Source organism: Oncorhynchus mykiss, chromosome 20 (assembly GCF_013265735.2).
Source record: "Oncorhynchus mykiss isolate Arlee chromosome 20, USDA_OmykA_1.1, whole genome shotgun sequence".
In the NCBI taxonomy this organism is placed as follows: domain Eukaryota; kingdom Metazoa; phylum Chordata; class Actinopteri; order Salmoniformes; family Salmonidae; genus Oncorhynchus; species Oncorhynchus mykiss.
The window spans coordinates 33450431-33473319 of NC_048584.1; the positions used below are offsets into that span (position 1 = coordinate 33450431).

The 22889-nt window shown below is 45.3% G+C and overlaps 1 protein-coding gene across 2 annotated transcripts in view; it reads right to left on the bottom strand.

Annotated features, from left to right (window-relative positions):
• Positions 1–22171, bottom strand: part of LOC110499533 (slit homolog 1 protein) — a 180327-nt gene extending 158156 nt beyond the window's left edge. For both annotated transcript variants that reach the window (XM_036956210.1, XM_036956209.1), the window contains exons 1-2: positions 21546–22171; positions 4364–4435 (exon numbers count right to left, since the gene is read on the bottom strand). In XM_036956210.1, the coding sequence (XP_036812105.1) occupies positions 4364–4435; positions 21546–21757 (284 nt within the window). In that variant the 5' untranslated portion in view covers positions 21758–22171. The remainder of the gene's footprint in view (positions 1–4363; positions 4436–21545) is intronic.
• Positions 22172–22889: the final 718 nt, after the last annotated feature.

Sequence of the window (22889 nt, forward strand, 5' to 3'; positions counted from 1 at the left end):
GTGTGTTCTATGAGGCCTCGCGGCTCCACTCAGCAGTCTGTGAGTACCATTCTGTGTGTGTTCTGTGAGGCCTCGCGGCTCCACTCAGCAGTCTGTGAGTACCGTTCTGTGTGTGTGTTCTGTGAGGCCTCGCGGCTCCACTCAGCAGTTTGTGAGTACCGTTCTGTCTGTGTTCTGTGAGGCCTCGCGGCTCCACTCAGCAGTCTGTGAGTACTGTTCTGTGTGTGTTCTTTGAGGCCTCGTGGCTCCACTCAGCAGTCTGTGAGTACCGTTCTGTGTGTGTGTGTGTGTTCTGTGAGGCCTCGCGGCTCCACTCAGCAGTCTGTGAGTACCGTTCTGTGTGTGTGTGTTCTGTGAGGCCTCGCGGCTCCACTCAGCAGTTTGTGAGTACCGTTCTGTCTGTGTTCTGTGAGGCCTCGCGGCTCCACTCAGCAGTCTGTGAGTACCGTTCTGTGTGTGTGTGTTCTGTGAGGCCTCGCGGCTCCACTCAGCAGTCTGTTTCCTCCCAATCGAATATAAATGCAAATGGCTTTTCCTGTTCCAACTCCATAAATATGGAGAAAAGTTCTGCTCACCTCCACTCACTCTCTCCCTCATGAATTTAGATAGAGGGTGAATAAGAGGAGAAAGCACTTATCTAGATAACGTTAAACTATGGTCAGGTTTTTTTGTCTGTCTTTTTCTCTCTCTCTCTCCCTATTTTTCCTCCTTTCAATTCATGTTAAATTTGCTGTCTCTTTCCTTATACCTTTCCCCCTCCCTCTCTCTGCCATCCCCCTCCCTCTCTCTGCCACCCCCTCCCAACCCCCTCCACCTCTCTGCCACCCCCTCCCAACCCCCTCCCTCTCTGCCACCCCCTCCCAACCCCCTCCACCTCTCTGCCACCCCCTCCCAACCCCCTCCACCTCTCTGCCACCCCCTCCCAACCCCCTCCACCTCTCTGCCACCCCCTCCCAACCCCCTCCCTCTCTGCCACCCCCTCCCAACCCCCTCCCTCTCTCTGCCACCCCCTCCCAACCCCCTCCACCTCTCTGCCACCCCCTCCCAACCCCCTCCCTCTCTCTGCCACCCCCCCCTCTCTCTGCCACCCCCTCCCAACCCCCTCCCTCTCTCTGCCACCCCCTCCCTCTCTCTGCCACCCCCTCCCAACCCCCTCCACCTCTCTGCCACCCCCTCCCTCTCTCTGCCACCCCCTCCCTCTCTCTGCCACCCCCTCCCTCTCTCTGCCACCCCCTCCCAACCCCCTCCACCTCTCTCTCAAATAACCCCTGTGGCAGACAATGGTTGAATACTTGTTTCAAATATTTGAAATACTTGAGTAGAACTCAATTTAGCTTGGCCTTGTATGCAGAGTTTGAACTTATGGTGCTTATCCCATTAGTACAATTGTGCCAGACAACCTCACAGATCTGATGGATTGTAAACATTTCTGCTCCTGTATCACAGAGTGAACCTCCATTTCCTCTCCAGACAGGAAGTCCTCATGAGAGTTTATCACAGCCACAGGCCCAATCAGCATGCTTCGATTTCTCAGACTGTCTGTCGTGTTTCTGTCTTTTCTTTCCTGCTGTGTTTCTCTGATTGTGTGTCTTGGTGTTTTCTCAGTCCCCCAGCAGATAATGTCTATTCCTGTAAGGTTAAATTAGTCTTCCTGTAAGGACCTTCCCCTGGGGTCACAAACACCGTCTCTGGGGTCGATGGGGGGTTGTGAAGATCAAAGGTCACGCCACTGTTAGTCTGCTGAGTCAGTGAGGGCAGATATGAGGGTTTCACCGCACCATGACCCCAACAGATAGACGTGTGTGTGTGTGTGTGTGTTCCCTATGGGAATCAAAAGGTTTATAGCCATGCAGGGAAAAGCTATAGTCTGAATATTAGATCCCCTGTAAGGAGCTGTTTCCTTCTATCTCGCTGGTGACAAGCTGGAGACATGGAGGCATTTAACAGGGACAGAGGGGAGAGGAAGGAGGGGGATGGGCAGGGAGGAGGGGAGGGGAGGGGAAGGTGGAAAAGGGAAATAGAGGTTTGGTTAGTATATAGGGGGAGAGAGGCAGGTTGTGAAGTAGAGAGTGGGAGGGGGATATTAAAGGGGAAGGTAAGTGGGAGAGGGGGATATTAAAGGGGAAGGTAAGTGGGAGAGGGGGATATTAAAGGGGAAGGTAAGTGGGAGAGGGGGGATATTAAAGGGGAAGGTAAGTGGGAGAGGGGGGAATAATAAAGGGGAAGGTAAGTGGGAGAGGGGGATAATAAAGGGGAAGGTAAGTGGGAGAGGGGGATATTAAAGGGGAAGGTAAGTGGGAGAGGGGGATATTAAAGGGGAAGGTAAGTGGGAGAGGGGGATATTAAAGGGGAAGGTAACTGGGAGAGGGGGATATTAAAAGGGGAGGTAAGTGGGAGAGGGGGGATATTAAAGGGGAAGATAACTGGGAGAGGGGGATATTAAAGGGGAAGGTAAGTGTGTGTGTGTGTGTGTGTGATAATTGATGGTATGAGAGCCACTCCGAGACAGCATAGAGCCTATCAGTGAGTTTATAAGACGTGTATCAGACTGTAGAGTTATTTGTTGTGAAACATTCATCATATCTAAAACCACTCCAATATCACCATAATAGACAGTAATAGACAGTTTTTGTGAGACATTCATTATGTCTCATACAGTGCCTTGAGAAAGTATTCGGCCCCCTTGAACTTTGCGACCTTTTGCCACATTTCAGGCTTCAAACATAAAGATATAAAACTGTATTTTTTTGTGAAGAATCAACAACAAGTGGGACACAATCATGAAGTGGAACGACATTTATTGGATATTTCAAACTTTTTTAACAAATCAAAAACTGAAAAATTGGGCGTGCAAAATTATTCAGCCCCTTTACTTTCAGTGCAGCAAACTCTCTCCAGAAGTTCAGTGAGGATCTCTGAATGATCCAATGTTGACCTAAATGACTAATGATGATAAATACAATCCACCTGTGTGTAATCAAGTCTCTGTATAAATGTACCTGCACTGTGATAGTCTCAGAGGTCCGTTAAAAGCGCAGAGAGCATCATGAAGAACAAGGAACACACCAGGCAGGTCCGAGATACTGTTGTGAAGAAGTTTAAAGCCGGATTTGGATACAAAAAGATTTCCCAAGCTTTAAACATCCCAAGGAGCACTGTGCAAGCGATAATATTGAAATGGAAGGAGTATCAGACCACTGCAAATCTACCAAGACCTGGCCGTCCCTCTAAACTTTCAGCTCATACAAGGAGAAGACTGATCAGAGATGCAGCCAAGAGGCCCATGATCAGTCTGGATGAACTGCAGAGATCTACAGCTGAGGTGGGAGACTCTGTCCATAGGGCAACGATCAGTCGTATATTGCACAAATCTGGCCTTTATGGAAGAGTGGCAAGAAGAAAGCCATTTCTTAAAGATATCCATAAAAAGTGTCGTTTAGAGTTTGCCACAAGCCACCTGGGAGACACACCAAACATGTGGAAGAAGGTGCTCTGGTCAGATGAAACCAAAATGGAACTTTTTGGCAACAATGCAAAACGTTATGTTTGGCGTAAAAGCAACACAGCTCATCACACTGAACACACCATCCCCACTGTCAAACATGGTGGTGGCAGCATCATGGTTAGGGCCTGCTTTTCTTCAGCAGGGACAGGGAAGATGGTTAAAATTGATGGGAAGATGGATGGAGCCAAATACAGGACCATTCTGGAAGAAAACCTGATGGAGTCTGCAAAAGACCTGAGACTGGGACGGAGATTTGTCTTCCAACAAGACAATGATCCAAAACATAAAGCAAAATCTACAATGGAATGGTTCAAAAATAAACATATCCAGGTGTTAGAATGGCCAAGTCAAAGTCCAGACCTGAATCCAATCGAGAATCTGTGGAAAGAACTGAAAACTGCTGTTCACAAATGCTCTCCATCCAACCTCACTGAGCTCGAGCTGTTTTGCAAGGAGGAATGGGAAAAAAATTCAGTCTCTCGATGTGCAAAACTGATAGAGACATACCCCAAGCGACTTACAGCTGTAATCGCAGCAAAAGGTAGCGCTACAAAGTATTAACTTAAGGGGGCTGAATAATTTTGCACGTCCAATTTTTCAGTTTTTGATTTGTTAAAAAAGTTTTATATCTTTATGTTTGAAGCCTGAAATGTGGCAAAAGGTCGCAAAGTTCAAGGGGGCCGAATACTTTCGCAAGGCACTGTACCACTAACAGCGACAGAAACAGTGTCTCCAGAACAGATGAACATTGTCACATCAGCATCATTAACAGTATTACATTTAGACAATATGAACGGGGAAAACGTGTGCAGGTGTGTGCATGCACAGTAGATGATGAACACAGTGTAAATGACTTACAGCACGCGGAGGTACTTGAGTCCAGAGAAGTCCGTCTTGGTGATGCGTGTGAGGTTATTCCCATTCAGTTCCCTGCAAACACACATATATGTATTATGTATTCAGTGTCTCCCTCTGGGCCTTTTCAGGCCAATGACATAGCAATGAGCGCCAATTGATACCTGAGTCTCAAGCCAACACACACATGAATAAGCACGGACACACACACACACACACACACCTTCCTTGACAAAGTCACACACTTTGCTCCAGGCAGTGTCAACACAGATTCAAATGTGTGTTGAAAATACCAGGCGTTGAAGACTGACACTGGTGGTTCTATAATGTTGTTCAAACTGCTCTTGAATTTACATTGGCATGTAGCTGGAGGGGAAGAGAGAGAGAAAGAGAGAGAAAGAGAGAGAGAGGGTGGGGGGAGAAAGAGAGAGAGAGAGAGGGGGGGGAGAAAGAGAGAGAGAGGGGGGAGAAAGAGAGAAAGAAAGAGAGAGAGGGGGGAAAGAGAGAGAGAGAGGGGGAGAAAGAGAGGGGGGAAAGAGAGAGGGGGGAGAAAGAGAGGGGGGGAGAAAGAGAGGGGTGGAGAAAGAGAGAGAGAGAGGGGGGAGAAAGAGAGAGAGAGAGGGGGGAGAAAGAGAGAGAGAGAGGGGGGAGAAAGAGAGAGAGAGAGGGGGGAGAAAGAGAGAGAGAGAGAGAGAGAGAGAGAGAGAGAGAGGGGGGAGAAAGAGATAGAGAGGGGAGAAAGAGATAGAGAGGGGAGAAAGAGATAGAGAGAGAGGGGGGAGAAAGAGAGAGAGGGGGGAGAAAGAGAAAGAGAGAGAGGGGGAGAAAGAGAGAGAGGGGGAGAAAGAGAAAGAGAGAGGAGGAAGAGAGAGGAGAAAGAGAAAGAGAGGAGAAAGAGAAAGAGAGAGAGGGGGAGAGAGAGAGAGAGAGAAAAAAAAAGAGAAAGAGCGAGAGGTGTCCTTTATAGAGAATATTGGAGTTGTGTAGAGAGACAGGGGTGTGAGAGCACCAATTATTGTAATTCTGTCAGAGCACCCCACTCAAATATCACCAGCTCATTTCAAATGGGATCCACGTCTCTCTTCATCGTTCTCTCTCGCTCACAATTCAATTGAATTAGCAGGGCTTTACTGGCATGGGAAACATATGTTAACGTTGCCAAAGCAAGTGAAATAGATAATAAACAAAGGTGAAATAAACAATAAAGAAATAACAGTAAACCTTATGCTTACAAAAGTTCCAAGGGAATAGAGGCATTTCAAATGTGATATTAAGTCTAAATATATTGTTGTAATGATGTGCAAATATTTAAAGTACACAAGGGAAAATAAATAAACATAAATATGGGTTGTATTTACAATGGTGTTTGTTCTTCACTGGTTGCCATATTCTTGCAACAGGTCACAAATCTTGCTGCTGTGATGGCACACTGTGGAATTTCACCCAGTATATATGGGAGTTTATCAAAATTGGATTTGTTTTCGAATTCCTTGTTGGTCTGTGTAATCTGAGGGAAATATGTCTCTCTAATATGGTCATACATTTGACAGGAGGTTAGGAAGTGCAGCTCAGTTTCCACATCATTTTGTGGGCAGTGTGCACATAGCCTGTCTTCTCTTGAGAGCCATGTCTGCCTATGGCGGCCTTTCTCAATAGCAAGGCTATGCTCACTGAGTCTGTACATAGTCAAAGCTTTCCTTCATTTTGGGTCAGTCACAGTGGTCAGGTATTCTGCCACTGTGTACTCTCTGTTTAGGGCCAAATAGCATTCTAGTTTGCTCAGTTTTTTTGTTAATTCTTTCCAATGTGTCAATTATCTTTTTGTTTTCTCATGATTTGGTTGGGTCTAATTGTGCTGCTGTCCTGGGGCTCTGTGGGGTCTGTTTGCCTCTCTCTCTATCTCTCCCCTTCCCCCTGCTGTGAACTGGCGATCACTCGGGATAGAGTAAAGGATGGAGACAGAGCTGTAAAGAGGTCGTGATAGAGAGATAGGAGGAGGTGGAGAGGGGGATAGAAGGAGGTGGAGAGGGGGACATGAAGAAATAGGGAGTTAGAGATGGAGGAGGTGGAGAGGGGGACAGAAGGAGGTGGATAGGGGGATAGGAGGTGGAGAGGGGGATAGAAGGAGATAGGTGGAAAGTTAGAGATGAGGGAGGTGGAGTGGGAGATAGGAGGAGGTGGAGAGGGGGATAGAAGGAGGTGGAGAGGGGATAGAAGGAGGTGGAGAGGGGGATAGAAGGAGATAGGTGGAGAGTTAGAGATGAGGGAGGTGGAGAGGGGGTTAGGAGGAGGTGGAGAGGTGGATAGGAGGAGGTAGGTGGAGAGTTAGAGATGAGGGAGGTGGAGTGGGAGATAGGAGGAGGTGGAGAGGGGGATAGAAGGAGGTGGAGAGGGGGATAGAAGGAGGTGGAGAGGGGGATAGAAGAGGTGGAGAGGGGCATAGAAGGAGGTGGAGAGGGGCATAGAAGGATTTGGAGAAGGGGATAGAAGGAGATAGGTGGAGAGTTAGAGATGAGGGAGGTGGAGAGGGGACATGAAGAAATAGGGAGTTAGAGATGGAGGAGGTGGAGAGGGGACATGAAGAAATAGGGAGTTAGAGATGGAGGAGGTGGAGAGGGGGACAGAAGGAGGTGGAGAGGGGGATAGAAGGAGGTGGATAGGGGTATAGGAGGAGGTAGGTGGAGAGTTAGAGATGAGGGAGATTGAGAGGGGGATAGGAGGAGGTAGGTGGAGAGTTAGAGATGAGGGAACTGGAGAGGGGGATAGAAGGTGGAGAGGGGGATAGGAGGAGGTAGAGAAAGAGTTAGAGATGAGGGAGGTGAAGATGAGAGATAGATAGTTAAGAGGGATAGAGAGGTAGATAGGTAAGAGGGATAAAGAGGTAGATAGGTAAGAGGGATATTAAGGTAGATACAGTAGGTAAGAAGGATAAAGAGGTATATAGGTAAGAGGGATAAAGAGGTAGATAGGTAAGAGGGATATGGAGGTAGGGAGAGATTGATAGGGAAGAGGGATAGAGAGGTAGGGAGGGAGAGAGAGGTAAGAGGGATAGAGAGGTAGGGAGGGAGAGAGAGGTAGGGAGAGATAGATAGGTAAGAGGGATAGAGCGGTAGGGAGGGAGAGAGAGGTAAGGAGAGAGAGAGGTAGGGAGAGATAGATAGGTAAGAGGGATAGAGCGGTAGGGAGGGAGAGAGAGGTAAGAGGGATAGAGAGGTAGGGCGGGAGAGAGAGGTAGGGAGAGATTGATAGGTAAGAGGGATAGAGAGGTAGGGAGGGAGAGAGAGGTAAGAGGGATAGAGCGGTAGGGAGGGAGAGAGAGGTAAGAGGGATAGAGCGGTAGGGAGGGAGAGAGAGGTAGGGAGAGATAGATAGGTAAGAGGGATAGAGAGGTAGGGAGGGAGAGAGAGGTAGGGAGAGAGAGAGATAGGGAGAGATTGATAGGTAAGAGGGATAGAGAGGTAAGGAGAGAGAGAGAGAGAGAGGTAGGGAGGGATAGAGAGGTGGGGAGGGATAGAGAGGTAGGGAGGGAGAGAGAGGTAGGGAGAGATTGATAGGTAAGAGGGATAGAGAGGTAGATAGGTAAGAGGGATATTGAGGTAGATACAGTAGGTAAGAAGGATAAAGAGGTATATAGGTAAGAGGGATAAAGAGGTAGATAGGTAAGAGGGATATGGAGGTAGGGAGAGATAGATAGGGAAGAGGGATAGAGAGGTAGGGAGGGAGAGAGGTAAGAGGGATAGAGAGGTAGGGTGGGAGAGAGAGGTAGGGAGAGATAGATAGGTAAGAGGGATAGAGCGGTAGGGAGGGAGAGAGAGGTAAGGAGAGAGAGAGGTAGGGAGAGATAGATCTTGTTTTTAATATATGGTATTTTACCAAATATATGGTATTTTATAAAAAAATGAAAAGGGCTGTCTGGTAGCCTCAATAAATAGACAAAGATTTGGAGCTGAACAAGGCATTGCATGTATAGACTTGAGAATTGGCTTGAACATTTTTAATTTGATCTTAGAATTCAAGGCTTGGACTTGACTCGAGACTCGACCGGTTCAACTTGGAACTCGACTCGGACAATGTGATTTGAATAATTGTGACTTCCTCTGCAAGGAACTGTCTATATGTCTTAGAGATATAATTGTGACTTCCTCTGCAGGGAACTGTCTGTATATCTTAGAGATATAATTGTGACTTCCTCTGCAGGGAACTGTCTGTATATCTTAGAGATATAATTGTGACTTCCTCTGCAGGGAACTGTCTGTATATCTTAGAGATATAATTGTGACTTCCTCTGCAGGGAACTGTATATCTTAGAGATATAATTGTGACTTCCTCTGCAAGGAACTGTCTGTATATCTTAGAGATATAATTGTGACTTCCTCTGCAAGGAACTGTCTGTATATCTTAGAGATATAATTGTGACTTCCTCTGCAAGGAACTGTCTGTATATCTTAGAGATATAATTGTGACTTCCTCTGCAAGGAACTGTCTGTATATCTTAGAGATATAATTGTGACTTCCTCTGCAAGGAACTGTCTGTATATCTTAGAGATATAATTGTGACTTCCTCTGCAGGGAACTGTATATCTTAGAGATATAATTGTGATGAGACATACACTACCGGTCAAAAGTTTTAGAACACCGACTCATTCAAGGTTTTTTAAATACATTTTTTTTTTAAATTCAAAATGGAATCATGACCACTCTGACAGAACTACAGAGTTCCTTGGCTAAGATGGGAGAAAAAAAAAAATTCAAAATGGAATCATGACCACTCTGACAGAACTACAGAGTTCCTTGGCTAAGATGGGAGAACCTGCTAGAAGGACAACAGTCTCTCCAGCACTTCACCAATCTGGGCTGTATAGGAGAATTGCCTAATGGAAGCCACTCCTGAGGCACATGATGCCTGAAGGTTGCAGACAGGATGCCTGAAGGTTGCAGACAGGATGCCTGAAGGTTGCAGACAGGAACGTTTAGGACTTCAGGAAATTCACAAGGCAAAAGATTCTGTGGTTTGATGAGACATATTTTTCCTGAATGCAAAGCTCTATGAGAAAACCAGGCACAGCGAATCACCGGTCTAATACCATCTAATACACTACCATTCTCTCAGACCCATTTCAAAATAATTTAGAATAGCAGGAAATTAGATTTGAAACTGAAAGCTCTCTCTGACCCATGCCAAAATGTATAGAATTGAAGGAAATTAGCATTGAAAGTACAATCTTTATCTCAGCCCCATGTCAAATTTGTAGATTTGCAGGAAACTCGCTTTAAAACTCAAATATTCTCCCGGCCCCATGGCAAAATGTGTAGAATTGCGGGAAATTGGCAAGATTGTATCTCTGTGGCCAAGAGGAGGGCCTGTAATGCCGCACCATTGCCCACTAACGTGTGTGTGTGTGTGTGTGTGTGCGCGTGTGTGCGTCTGTGTGTGTGCGTGTGTGTGCGTGTGTGTGTGTGCGTGTGTGTCTGTGTGTGTGCGTGTGTGTGTGCATCTGTGCGTCTGTGCGTGTGTGTGCGTGTGTGCGTCTGTGTGTCTGTGTGTGTTTAAAAGCATGAGAGACTGGGCGGAGAGAGACTAAGCAGTAGATAGCATCCTCCCATAGAGAAGGTCTGCAGACCACACACACACACACATACATACTGTACACACACACATACATATATATAGACACACATGCATATATACACACACGCATATACACACACACATACTGTATACACACACACATGCATATACACACACACACACACGCATATACACACACACGCATATACACACACACACACACACACACACACACACACACACATACATACTGTATACACACACATCAAATCAAATTTTATTTGTCACATACACATGGTTAGCAGATGTTAATGCGAGTGTAGCGAAATGCTTGTGCTTCTAGTTCCGACAATGCAGTAATAACCAACAAGTAATCTAGCTAACAATTCCAAAACTACTACCTTATAGACACAAGTGTAAGGGGATAAATAATATGTACATAAAGATATATGAATGAGTGATGGTACAGAGCGGCATAGGCAAGATTCAGTAGATGGTATTGAGTGCAGTATATACATATGAGATGAGTATGTAAACAAAGTGGCATAGTTAAAGTGGCTAGTGATACATGTATTACATAAAGATGCAGTAGATGATAGAGTACAGTATATACATATGAGATGAATAATGTAGGGTATGTAAACATTATATTAGGTAGCAATGTTTAAAGTGGCTAGTGATATATTTTACATCATTTCCTATCAATTCCCATTATTAAAGTGGCTGGAGTTGAGTCAGTGTGTTGGCAGCAGCCACTCAATGTTAGTGGTGGCTGTTTAACAGTCTGATGGCCTTGAGATAGAAGCTGTTTTTCAGTCTCTCGGTCCCAGCTTTGATGCACCTGTACTGACCTCGCCTTCTGGATGATAGTGGGGTGAACAGGCAGTGGCTCGGGTGGTTGTTGTCCTTGATGATCTTTATGGCCTTCCTGTGACATCGGGTGGTGTAGGTGTCCTGGAGGGCAGGTAGTTTGCCCCCGGTGATGCGTTGTGCAGACCTCACTACCCTCTGGAGAGCCTTACGGTTATGGGCGGAGCAGTTGCCGTACCAGGCGGGGATACAGCCCGACAGGATGCTCTCGATTGTGCATCTGTAGAAGTTTGTGAGTGCTTTTGGTGACAAGCCAAATTTCTTCAGCCTCCTGAGGTTGAAGAGGCGCTGCTGCGCCTTCTTCACAATGCTGTCTGTGTGGGTGGACCAATTCAGTTTGTCTGATGTGTACGCCGAGGAACTTAAAACTTACTACCCTCTCCACTACTGTTCCATCGATGTGGATAGGGGGGTGTTCCCTCTGCTGTTTCCTGAAGTCCACAATCATCTCCTTAGTTTTGTTGACGTTGAGTGTGAGGTTATTTTCCTGACACCACACTCCGAGGGCCCTCACCTCCTCCCTGTAGGCCGTCTCGTCGTTGTTGGTAATCAAGCCTACCACTGTTGTGTCGTCCGCAAAATTGATGATTGAGTTGGAGGCGTGCGTGGCCACGCAGTCGTGGGTGAACAGGGAGTACAGGAGAGGGCTCAGAACGCACCCTTGTGGGGCCCCAGTGTTGAGGATCAGCGGGGTGGAAATGTTGTTGCCTACCCTCACCACCTGGGGGCGGCCCGTCAGGAAGTCCAGTACCCAGTTGCACAGGGCGGGGTCGAGACCCAGGGTCTCGAGCTTGATGACGAGCTTGGAGGGCACTATGGTGTTAAATGCCGAGCTGTAGTCGATGAACAGCATTCTCACATAGGTATTCCTCTTGTCCAGATGGGTTTGGGCAGTGTGCAGTGTGGTTGAGATTGCATCGTCTGTGGACCTATTTGGGCGGTAAGCAAATTGGAGTGGGTCTAGGGTGTCAGGTAGGGTGGAGGTGATATGGTCCTTGACTAGTCTCTCAAAGCACTTCATGATGACGGAAGTGAGTGCTACGGGGCGGTAGTCGTTTAGCTCAGTTACCTTAGCTTTCTTGGGAACAGGAACAATGGTGGCCCTCTTGAAGCATGTGGGAACAACAGACTGGGATAGGGATTGATTGAATATGTCCGTAAACACACCAGCCAGCTGGTCTGCGCATGCTCTGAGGGCGCGGCTGGGGATGCCGTCTGGGCCTGCAGCCTTGCGAGGGTTGACACGTTTAAACGTTTTCCTCACGTCGGCATACATATATACACACACACACATACATACTGTATACACACACACACACACATACTGTATACACACACACACACACACACACACATACATACTGTATATATACACACACACACATACATACTGTATACACACACACACACACACACACACATACATACTGTATACACACATGCATATGTATATACACACATACATACTGTATACACACACACACATGCATATACACACACACACACACATGCATATACACACACACACACGCATGCATATATACACACACACGCATGCATATATACACACACGCATGCATATATACACACACACACACACACACACACACGTTTCAACAGTCAGTATGACTCGAATATCTGTCTGCTACCTCAGGGTTAAAACTGACCAGGTCCATCCCTCCCCACTGCTAATCCAAACCACAACGCCTCAGTGTTGTCCCCTCTATCCCTCTCCTCTAATGACCACTCAAGGGACTATAGCACAGTGTAGCAATGCGGGAGAGAGTGGTCATTACAGACAGATGGTGTGTGTGTGTGTGTGTGTACACAGGTGCATCGACCGACCGGCCATGGGAAATAAGTAATGGAGTGAACTTCATTGTCCCAGGGTCTGATACACACACGTGCTGCTCATTACAGGTACACACACATACTTTTGGGTTCCCAACGTCTCATCTACAGGGTGGCCTTCACTGATGACACCCCAAGGAATTGTGGGATGAAGAAAAAGAAGAGAAGAGAGAAAGAGAAAGAGAAAGAGGAAGAGAGAGAGAGAGAGAAAGAGAGAGAGAGAGAGAGAGAGAGAGAGAGAGAAAGAGGAAAAGAGAGAGAGAGAGAAAGAGAGAGAGAGAGAGAGAGAGAGAGAGGAAAAGAGAGAGAGAGAGAGAGAGAGAGAGAGAGAGAGAGAGAGAGAGATTGGGGACTCTGCAGGGGAAGGAAGCTAGTCATATAAACAAGCAGAACCTCTCCTTTCTTCTCTCCGTCTGTTGTCAATTACTACAGGTCTGTAGATGTCCCCCAGTCACACACAAAATGCAGTAACATGAGAGATGATTGGCTCATAATTGTTAGAGGCCTGAACAGCTCCAGTAGAGGTAACACCTACAAGAATCTGACCCCACCTGAGGAAGCTCTCTCTGGGGTAATGATTAAGGTTGAATACTGTCCCAGTATTTTGCAAATGTTCCATCCCGAGAATAAATCACTTTTCTCCCGGGTAACCCGGTTTTTCCCACCGAAACCGGAAGTGTCATTCAAAAGCATTATACATCATATAAAGAGTTCTGGATTTGATTAGAGCTTTGATCAGCATGAACATTCAACCTGATGCTACCTGAGCCTGATGAGCCATATATTAAATACATTTAATGAGCCATATATTAAATACATTTAATGAGCCATATATTAAATACATTTAATGAGTCATATATTAAATACATTTAATGAGTCATATATTAAATACATTTAATGAGTCATATATTAAATACATTTAATGAGCCCAAGCCCAAAAAAAGCCCAGATGATTGTGATGTTATCCAATAGGCTACATACATTATTTATATAGGCTACTGCACGTTATGCACGACAGAAAGACACAAAAGCCCATAGATGTAGCTGGTCTGCTCACTAAACAAATGAAACTAGCCAGTAGTCTGACGTATTACTGTATACTGTATTATACTGTATTATACTGTATTATACTGTATTATAATGTGGACTGGAATTACACACATCATTCAAACCAGAAGAGAACATGTGATTCTGGTGCAGCACATGCTGCCTACGAAGTTACCAGTACGGGCTGTTTGTATAATTAGCAGGCTGACGCAAATATACCTTTCATGATATTTCCTCTAATGTCGTTAGCCTGTCTCCTCTTTCTCTGTCTATTGTTGCTTCATTCTTTCCTCGCTTTCAACAGTTAAACGAAATAAGTTTCCTTGTCCGTATCTTCGTCATTCTAATGACATCCTGGAATAATATAGGACTAGAATTAGATGCAGAAGGCTTTCACTTCTCTTCATGAAGATTTAATGGAATGGAAGATTGAATGAGTCTGGGAACATTAAACAAGTGGGGGAAAGTGAACCATATTTCGGTAATAGAACCAGTTGAAAAAATGTGTTGGTACTTAATGAAAGTTTCATTTTGTTTTTTTGCCCAAGTGGGACGCAACCGTCCCCTATACCATAAGAAGTTAATGAATATGATGTCAGTTTGATTGTCATCTGAGACATTATGACTAATGACAATATGACAAACTGTATCTGGGAAAGTATACACATTATAGTTATCAGATTCACATGGTTAAATGCTTAAATATGAAACTCTTTGTGAAAAGATGAAATTTAATTTTAGCTTCCAAATGAGAGAATTGGGTTTTCATAATGTTAGAGCTCTGCTCAATCAATGGCCCGCCCCTGTAAAGAGACATTGTGTTTCATAGTTTATAACCACCCTTTTCTCCTTCCATTATATAAGCTCTTGATGAAAATGTAACCTCCTGTTCCGAGTACCCAAGGACTTCAGCCTCACGTTAAAAGGACTCTGATAATAAGCTGTTCCGGGTACATTAGGGTGACGGTCCGATGTCAGAAGGATTCAGATAACAAGCTGTTCCGGGTACATTAGGGCGACGGTCCGATGTCAGAAGGATTCAGATAACAAGCTGTTCCGGGTACATTAGGGCGACGGTCCGATGTCAGAAGGATTCAGATAACAAGCTGTTCCGGGTACATTAGGGTGACGGTCCGATGTCAGAAGGATTCAGATAACAAGCTGTTCCGGGTACATTAGGGCGACGGTCCGATGTCAGAAGGATTCAGATAACAAGCTGTTCCGGGTACATTAGGGCGACAGTCCGATGTCAGAAGGATTCAGATAACAAGCTGTTCCGGGTACATTAGGGCGACGGTCCGATGTCAGAAGGATTCAGATAACAAGCTGTTTCGTGTACATTAGGGCGACGGTCCGATGTCAGAAGGATTCAGATAATAAGCTGTTCCAAGGACGTGAGGACGACGGTTCCACGTTAAAAGGACTAACATGTCAACTACAGCACTAAGCCAACCTCAGCGTGAGCTTTGGTTGCGAATGGTATGAACCTTGAACGCTTATTCACTACAGAAGTGTCACGGTCGTCATAATGAGGAGACCAAGGCGCAGTGTGATAAGCGTACATAACTCTTAATTAAAGCAAGAACACTGAACAAAACGACAAACCGAACCGTGAAGCTATATGACTAGTGCAAACAGGCAACTAAACATAGAATAATAACCCACGAAATACCGAGGAAAATAGCTACCTAAATATGGTCCCCAATCAGAGACAACGATAAACAGCTGCCTCTGATTGGGAACCAATCTAGGCAACCATAGAAATATAAACACCTAGATATACAACAACCCCTAGACATACAAAACCCCCCAGACAATACAAAAACTACACAAACCACCCATCACACCCTGACCTAACCAAAATAATAAAGAAAACAAAGATAACTAAGGTCAGGGCGTGACAAGAAGTGATACCTCCTAGCCGTTGAGTTAGCATCGGCCGCTGTAAACGTGGGCTAGGAAAGGACGGGCAGAGGATCTCTTCTAACAAACAACACGACCCTGCCAAGTATCCAGTTTACCGCCATAGACACTCTTACAGGGACAAGGAAGATCTCTGTTGGGCAACACGGCCAGCATCTACGACCAACCTACCGAAGCGCAGCTCAGAGTAAATATTTATTGCATTTTCCTTTTCCAAATGGGTGGTTATTTAGAATGCAAAAGATTATGTATTTACGATAGCATAGCTTCTCTCTTTATTCTTCAGTCCTCCCACGCTTTCATTCAAGCCCAACCCCCTCTCTTTGTGTAACCAGCCATCATACAGGTTCCATCACCCAGGGACGTTTTCTTGTAGGAAATAATTGGTAATCAATATATGATCCATTCTGAGAGTTTATTCGGATGTAACGATTGTCGTTGGTGGAAGAAGGAGGCCTTTAATACACTGAACACTAAATACAAAAGAACAAGAGATAAATGAAAACTGAAACAGTCCCGTATGGTGCAAACACTGAAACGGAAAATAACCACCCACAAACAAAAGTGGGAAAACAGGCTACCTAAGTATGGTTCTCAATCAGAGACAACGATTGACAGCTGCCTCTGATTGGGAACTATACCAGGCCAAACACCTAGAAATACCAAACCTAGAACAAAACATAGAATACCCACCCCAAACCACGCCCTGACCAAACTAAAATAGAGACATAAAAAAGGATCTAAGGTCAGGACGTGACATCGGAAGATAACAGCTCTATAAACACAAATCGTGGTGCCCCAACTTTCTAGTTAATTACATTTACATGATTAGCTCAATCAGGTAATATTAATTACAGAGACAGGATTTTATAGAATAGCATGTCATATCACTTAATCCGGCATAGCCAAAGACATGACAATACCTTTGGTGGAGCCCATTTCACACACACCACCGGTCTCACACACACACATACAACGTGCACACACACAGCACCGGTCTCACACACACACATATCCAACGTGCACACACACAGCACCGGTCTCACACACACACACATACAACGTGCACACACACAGCATCAGTCTCACACACACACACATACAACGTGCACACACACAGCATCAGTCTCACACACACACACATACAACGTTCACACACACACACCACCAGTCTCACACACACACACCTACACCGTGCACACACACACCACCAGTCTCACACACACACACACACCACCAGTCACACACAGCACCGGTCCACAACTCTATATCTCAGCAGCAGAGAAGAATAAACAGTGAAAAAGTCATTATATTTATTCCTGCCTCCTGTTGAGTTCCCAGGACTAGACAGAGATGAGGAGGGAAGGAAAGCAGATTGTATGTTGAAAGACCTGGTTTGAATTGAGCATAATTATTATTATTAATGTTATTATTACCATTAGTCATATTATTATTGTTATTATAATTAATATGAGTAATATTATTGTTATTACTATTATTAATATTTTTAATGTTATTATTATTATAACTTGTAGTAATGTTATTATTGATAATATTATTATTACCTGAAATGGAATCTGAGAGTGGGATGGATTAAAATCAAACACACTCACCTGATGCTCACACAAGAACAGATGACAACACACATGTTCAAATGTACATATAAACAGCTACACAAATGTGCACATAAATCCACATGCTAACACACATGGTGCATTTAAGAAACACACACACTCCTATGTGTTGGGTAGAGAGCCAGAGAAGCAGTGATTGTAGCTGCAGAGCCATTTGTTGTGGACCTGTTTGGGCTGCAGGACAGAGGAGAGGACACAGTGATGGAGGTAGAGCTCAGAGATCCTCACTGTGGGGACAAGCTGCTCATTTCAGTAACAACACCTGTTTCCTCAATGAACACTGATCCTCATTAGAAACAAAGCAGAGCAGACCCCCAACCTTCAACCTTAAAACCAGTACTGTGTCACGTCTGTCCATCTGCCTGTCAGTCTGTCTGTCTGCCACAAAACACAGTTTAATGGGTTGATCGTGCTGTTAACTCTGTTGGTTAAATGTCCCTGTAAATTCCACCAGATCTCACCAGGTACAGTATGACAGGCAGGTAGCTAGAGGTCTAGTTGAGAGTGTGAGCATAACCAGATTCCACAGCATATGGAAGTGACAGCCGTGAGAGTCACAGGCCAGGAGAGAAGAGAGGGATGTAGAAGACAGAGAGTCGTAAGGATACAGAGAGTGATAGAGAGGATGTATGAAGAGACAAAGCTGTCCAATAGAGAGAGGAGCAATATGCAGAGAGAGAGAGAGAAGAGAGAGAAGAAAGAGAGAGAGAGAGAGAAGAAAGAGAGAGAGGGGGGGGGAATCAGATAGGAACCAGGCTGGAGTTTCTTCCCCTCTCTCTCCCTCTTTCCTTCAAATGCTGCTTTCATTGTCTCTCTTGGTGAGGGACGAGGTGAAGGTCTGTCGTGTGTGGAGGTTAAACACCATAACATTATTTACAGATCTCATTCTGTCTGGTCAGGCCTCAGGGCACTCAGTACTGATACGGAGAAGTAAAAATTCCCACACAATGACACTTCAACAGACCACACATACTATGTGAATCACACACTCTGACTCCTGTATTGACTTTAATATCTCATTCATCCCCATAGAGTCGATTGAGTCAATCTGCGCAGCATGTAAATAAAACACTGTCTCAACTCCTACCGAAGGTGGCTCTTCTTCCTGTTCGGGTGGCGCTCGGGGGTCGTCGTCACCGGCCTACTAGCTGCCACGATCTCTTTTTCCTTTTCTGTTGGTTTGGTCTGATTTGTTTCACCTGTTTCTTGTTTAGATGTTTAGTTTGGCTATTTAAGTCGGTAGGCCGCCTGCTGTTCATGTGTTTGGCTATTTAAGTTGGTAGGCCCACCTGCTCTTCGTGTGTTTGGCTATTTAAGTTGGTAGGCCCACCTGCTCTTCGTGTGTTTGGCTATTTAAGTTGGTAGGCCCGCCTGCTCTTCGTGTGTTTGGCTATTTAAGTTGGTAGGCCCTCCTGCTCTTCGGGTGTTTGGCTATTTAAGTTGGTAGGCCGCTTGCTCTTCGTGTGGGCTTGTAATTCCCACTTTGTATGTGTGGTAGTTCATTCTTGGTTTCGTTCCTATGTTGGGCATTTGTTTTATGACGCTCAGTTGGATTGTATTTACTATGTGGCCCTGTGCTTAATAAATTCACAACTTTCTGCCTCCTGCACCTGACTCCGCACCCACTACGCCTAAGATCGTCACAACCCCATAAAAATCTGTCAGTTTAAACTAGAGAGATCAGGGTTTTTCATTGGATGAATCTCAATCCACCGTATCCATATCCGTCCCCTGACGTCTGTAGCGTCCAAATGGTTTGATCTACAAACTATGGAAAGAGGAGACTCTCACAAACACGATGGTGGTCTCCATTTTGTCAGGGGACTCGTCTGAAGTCGGAACTGTGGATTTGTCAACTGTCTGAGCTGATGTGTGTTTTGACTGGAGAGTTGTATTGTGCTGAACGAGGTCCAGTCATTCCTTTCCATCATCAGCTCTTTGCCACTAGAGAGTCTATAGTGTTATCAGAGCTGTCTAGTAGCCAGGGCTGGATCTATACATCCATTAGCGATACAACACACATTACAGAGAGACAAGCTACTACAGAAGCAGAGAGAGGGAAGGACATGTATGAAAGTTGTAGCGTGTGTGTAGTGTGTTGTGTGTGTGTAGTGTTTGTATGTGTGCATTTACAACAATACCAAATATGTAAAGTCTCAATACTTGTTGACTTGCCTCAGGCCTTTACACACTAATGGTATAGTTTAAGTACGAGTGGTGTCTGTGAGTGGGACTATGAATGGACGACAGGCTGAAGACATCCTAACCATGGCAGGAGAAGGTGTGTGTAGCATGGTGTGATTTTAACACTTGGAGCTGAGCTGAGTTGAGGCTCATCACAGTTCAGAGGTCAGGGCTGATCTAAAGCCACAGTGACAAGTGCAACTGGGATACTGCAGTCAGTCTCAACACCTCCTTCAGATCACACACCCACACTGTCAACACACACACACGCCTTCCAGCCACCAATACACCCACATACACACTTCCCCAAAATCACCCCTGCAGTCCAGGATTGTCCAATAAACCTTGTTCAGACAGGCTGCCCCCCCAACCTCCTTCACTCCTTCCCTCCTTAGCTCTCCTCTCTTCCCCCTCTCCTCCTTTCCTCCTCTCCTCTTCAAGTCAATGTAAAGGCCTGTACTCTGCCCAGTAGCTGTCTACTCCAATTCTACACTAATATCAGCCTTAGTGGTACTTGTTCAATCACCTTGATGAATTCCCCTTTACAACGGTCCTGGAGTATGGAGAGTTTCTATTGTTAACTGACGTCTCCATGGAGACCAATAACCTTCTACATGACACACACACACACACACACACACACACACACACACACACACACACACACACACACACACACACACACACACACACACACACACACACACACACACACACACACAGAACTTGAAATGCTTGACTTCCTAAGAAAATAATCTACATGACACAGGCACAGACAGACAACTCACACGTCTAACCGCCAAAGAGGTAACCTCTACTTGATACATCAAACAGAAGTATTTAGAGATGAACAGAAATCCTTCCTATTTAGCCAGAGTGTTTGAGGCATGAAATCACATTCCAAATCCCAGGTAGAACAACTAGTATACCTGACCTACAGATGCATTAACTAAGTGGAACACACAAAACCCCCTTCAGTTGAACTCCACTCTCAGTGTGAACGGCCACTCATGTAAAAGACAACCATTAAATCACCACGAATGTGTGAAGAAACAATCAGTCCTGAAACACACTTCTGGTACAAAATGTGTTCCTCGAAATGAAATATGGAATGTATGAAATATACAGTCAGTTCTGACACAAGTTTCTCTCCTCTGCTCTCCTCCATTCCCACACATTTTATTCATCTGAGCTATTCTAAAAGCTGAGATAAAACAATCTTTCTCCTCTCCTCTCCTCTCTTCCTCTCCTCTCTTCCTCTCCACTCCTCTCCTCTCCTCCTCTCCTCCACGTCTCTCCTCCTCCACTCCTCTCCTCTCCTCCACTTCTCTCCTCTCCTCTCCTCTCCTCTGAGGGTCAGTAAGAGTGAGGGAGGGCCAGTGCGGGTGAGGGGAAGAGAGTGAGGGAGAGACAGAGGGAGAGAGAGAGAGGGGGGGGGAGAAACAGAAAGAAACAGAGAGAGAGAGAGGATCTAGTATGCTAAATTACCATCAGAATGTAGGCTAACATTTCTTTACACCTAGTCTAGAGGGAGGAATGATTTATTGATAATTTTGCAATCAAGAAGATGCAAGTATGCAGTGAAATTCAGCTTGAATATAGAAATTCAAAACCACCACATCAACTAGACATTTACTGATAGAATCATCTCACAGTAAAATGTATTCATATTAGACAGGACATACACTCATAAGATCAACTGTTCATTGTATTCATTGTATTAACCTGAACTTAACCACTTGAGCATTTCATGAATTTCATTAATGCTCTAGTCCACATTTTACTGTCAGAATGTATAGACACACACACAGTGCCGGTGGTAGGTATGTAAATTATGGACATGTGAACAGCATGCATCTGCTCCTGTTCTTTCCAGTCACAACTATTTATACCTGACTGGAATGTCACTACACACACACACACACACACACACACACACACACACACACACACACACACACACACACACACACACACACACACACACACACACACACACACACACACACACACACACACACACACACACGCACACACACACACGCACACACACACACACACACACGGTATAACACACACACGGTATAACACAGAAGTAGACACTCACATTCTCTCTGTGTTGCGAGGTATATTCCGGGGCATGGTTTTGATGCCCAGCCCATGGCAGTCAACTGTGGTGCCAGTGCAGGTGCACAGGGCAGGGCATGTGCTGGCATAGCCTGTCACCAGGGCACAGAGAACCAGCACACACACCAGGTACCCAGGTAACCTCCCCATGCCTGCCCCAGAACAAGCTCCTCTCCCGGGCATGATCTCCATCTCTGCAGCCTCCTGCTTCTCAAATCCTGGCTCCAAAAAAGCCTTATTTTCTCTTTCCTTCTCCCACTTTCTCCTTCTCTCTTCAAAAAGTTCTACTACACAGTGAGGTTTTCTACAATCAGTGTGTAGCCTCTTGTAGTATGGGAAAGAAATCTAACTGTTTCAACATAAAATGGGACTACAAATAAGTCCTCAGTTGGTGAGCAAAGAAGGTTAGAGGATTTAAATGTGCTGCAGTCTCATATTTCTTCTCCTGTTGGTGTTTTCTGAAAGGCTTGATTATCTTCTCTTGTTCTGTCCTTGCAAAGGGAACTATCCTCCTCTCTCTTCTCTTTGTGGAGTTGTTCTGTTCTGCACTTGTTGGCTCACGTCTCTCTCTGTCCTGCTCTACTCTGCTTGTCTGATGATGGGGGAATGGGGAAAGAACAGAATGAAAAAGTCTCTCTCTCTCCTACACACACAGCAGTCATCCATCACTAGGATCTACTAATAGCAGACCCCTGACTCCACCCCTCCCCCACATATCCTCCCTCCCTCCTCACATAACACCTCCCTTCAGAACCCTGCCTGAACTCTCTCATTCTCTCTCTCTCACACACTATCTCTCATTCGGTCTCATTCTGTCTTCTAGTCTCTCAATTTCTCTTTTATTCTCACAACTCTCTCTCTCTGTACTTTATTCTGTTTCATTCTCTCCCTCCTGTCTATTCTCGCTCTCTGTTCTTTATTCTGTTTCATTCTCTCCCTCCTGTCTATTCTCTCTCTCTGTCCTTTACTCTGATTCATTCTCTCCCTCCGGTCTATTCTCTCTCTCCCAGACTTGCCTCCATGCAGCGCCTACAGAGCAGAGAGCATTAACCTCAACTTCTGTCCCCAGCATCACAAAGGAACAAAGGATTATGTGTGTGTGTGTGTGTGTGTGTTTGTGTGTGTGTGTGTGTGTGTGTGTGTGTGTGTGTGTGTGTGTGTGTGTGTGTGTGTGTGTGTGTGTGTGTGTGTGTGTGTGTGTGTGTGTGTGTGTGTGTGTGTGTGTAAATACATAATTTAAATTTCTGACATCACCTGACAGGGACTTGGACATTAGTGGATTGTTGAAGTCCTTAGTGGTGGCTAAGAGGAGGTTAGTCTCCAT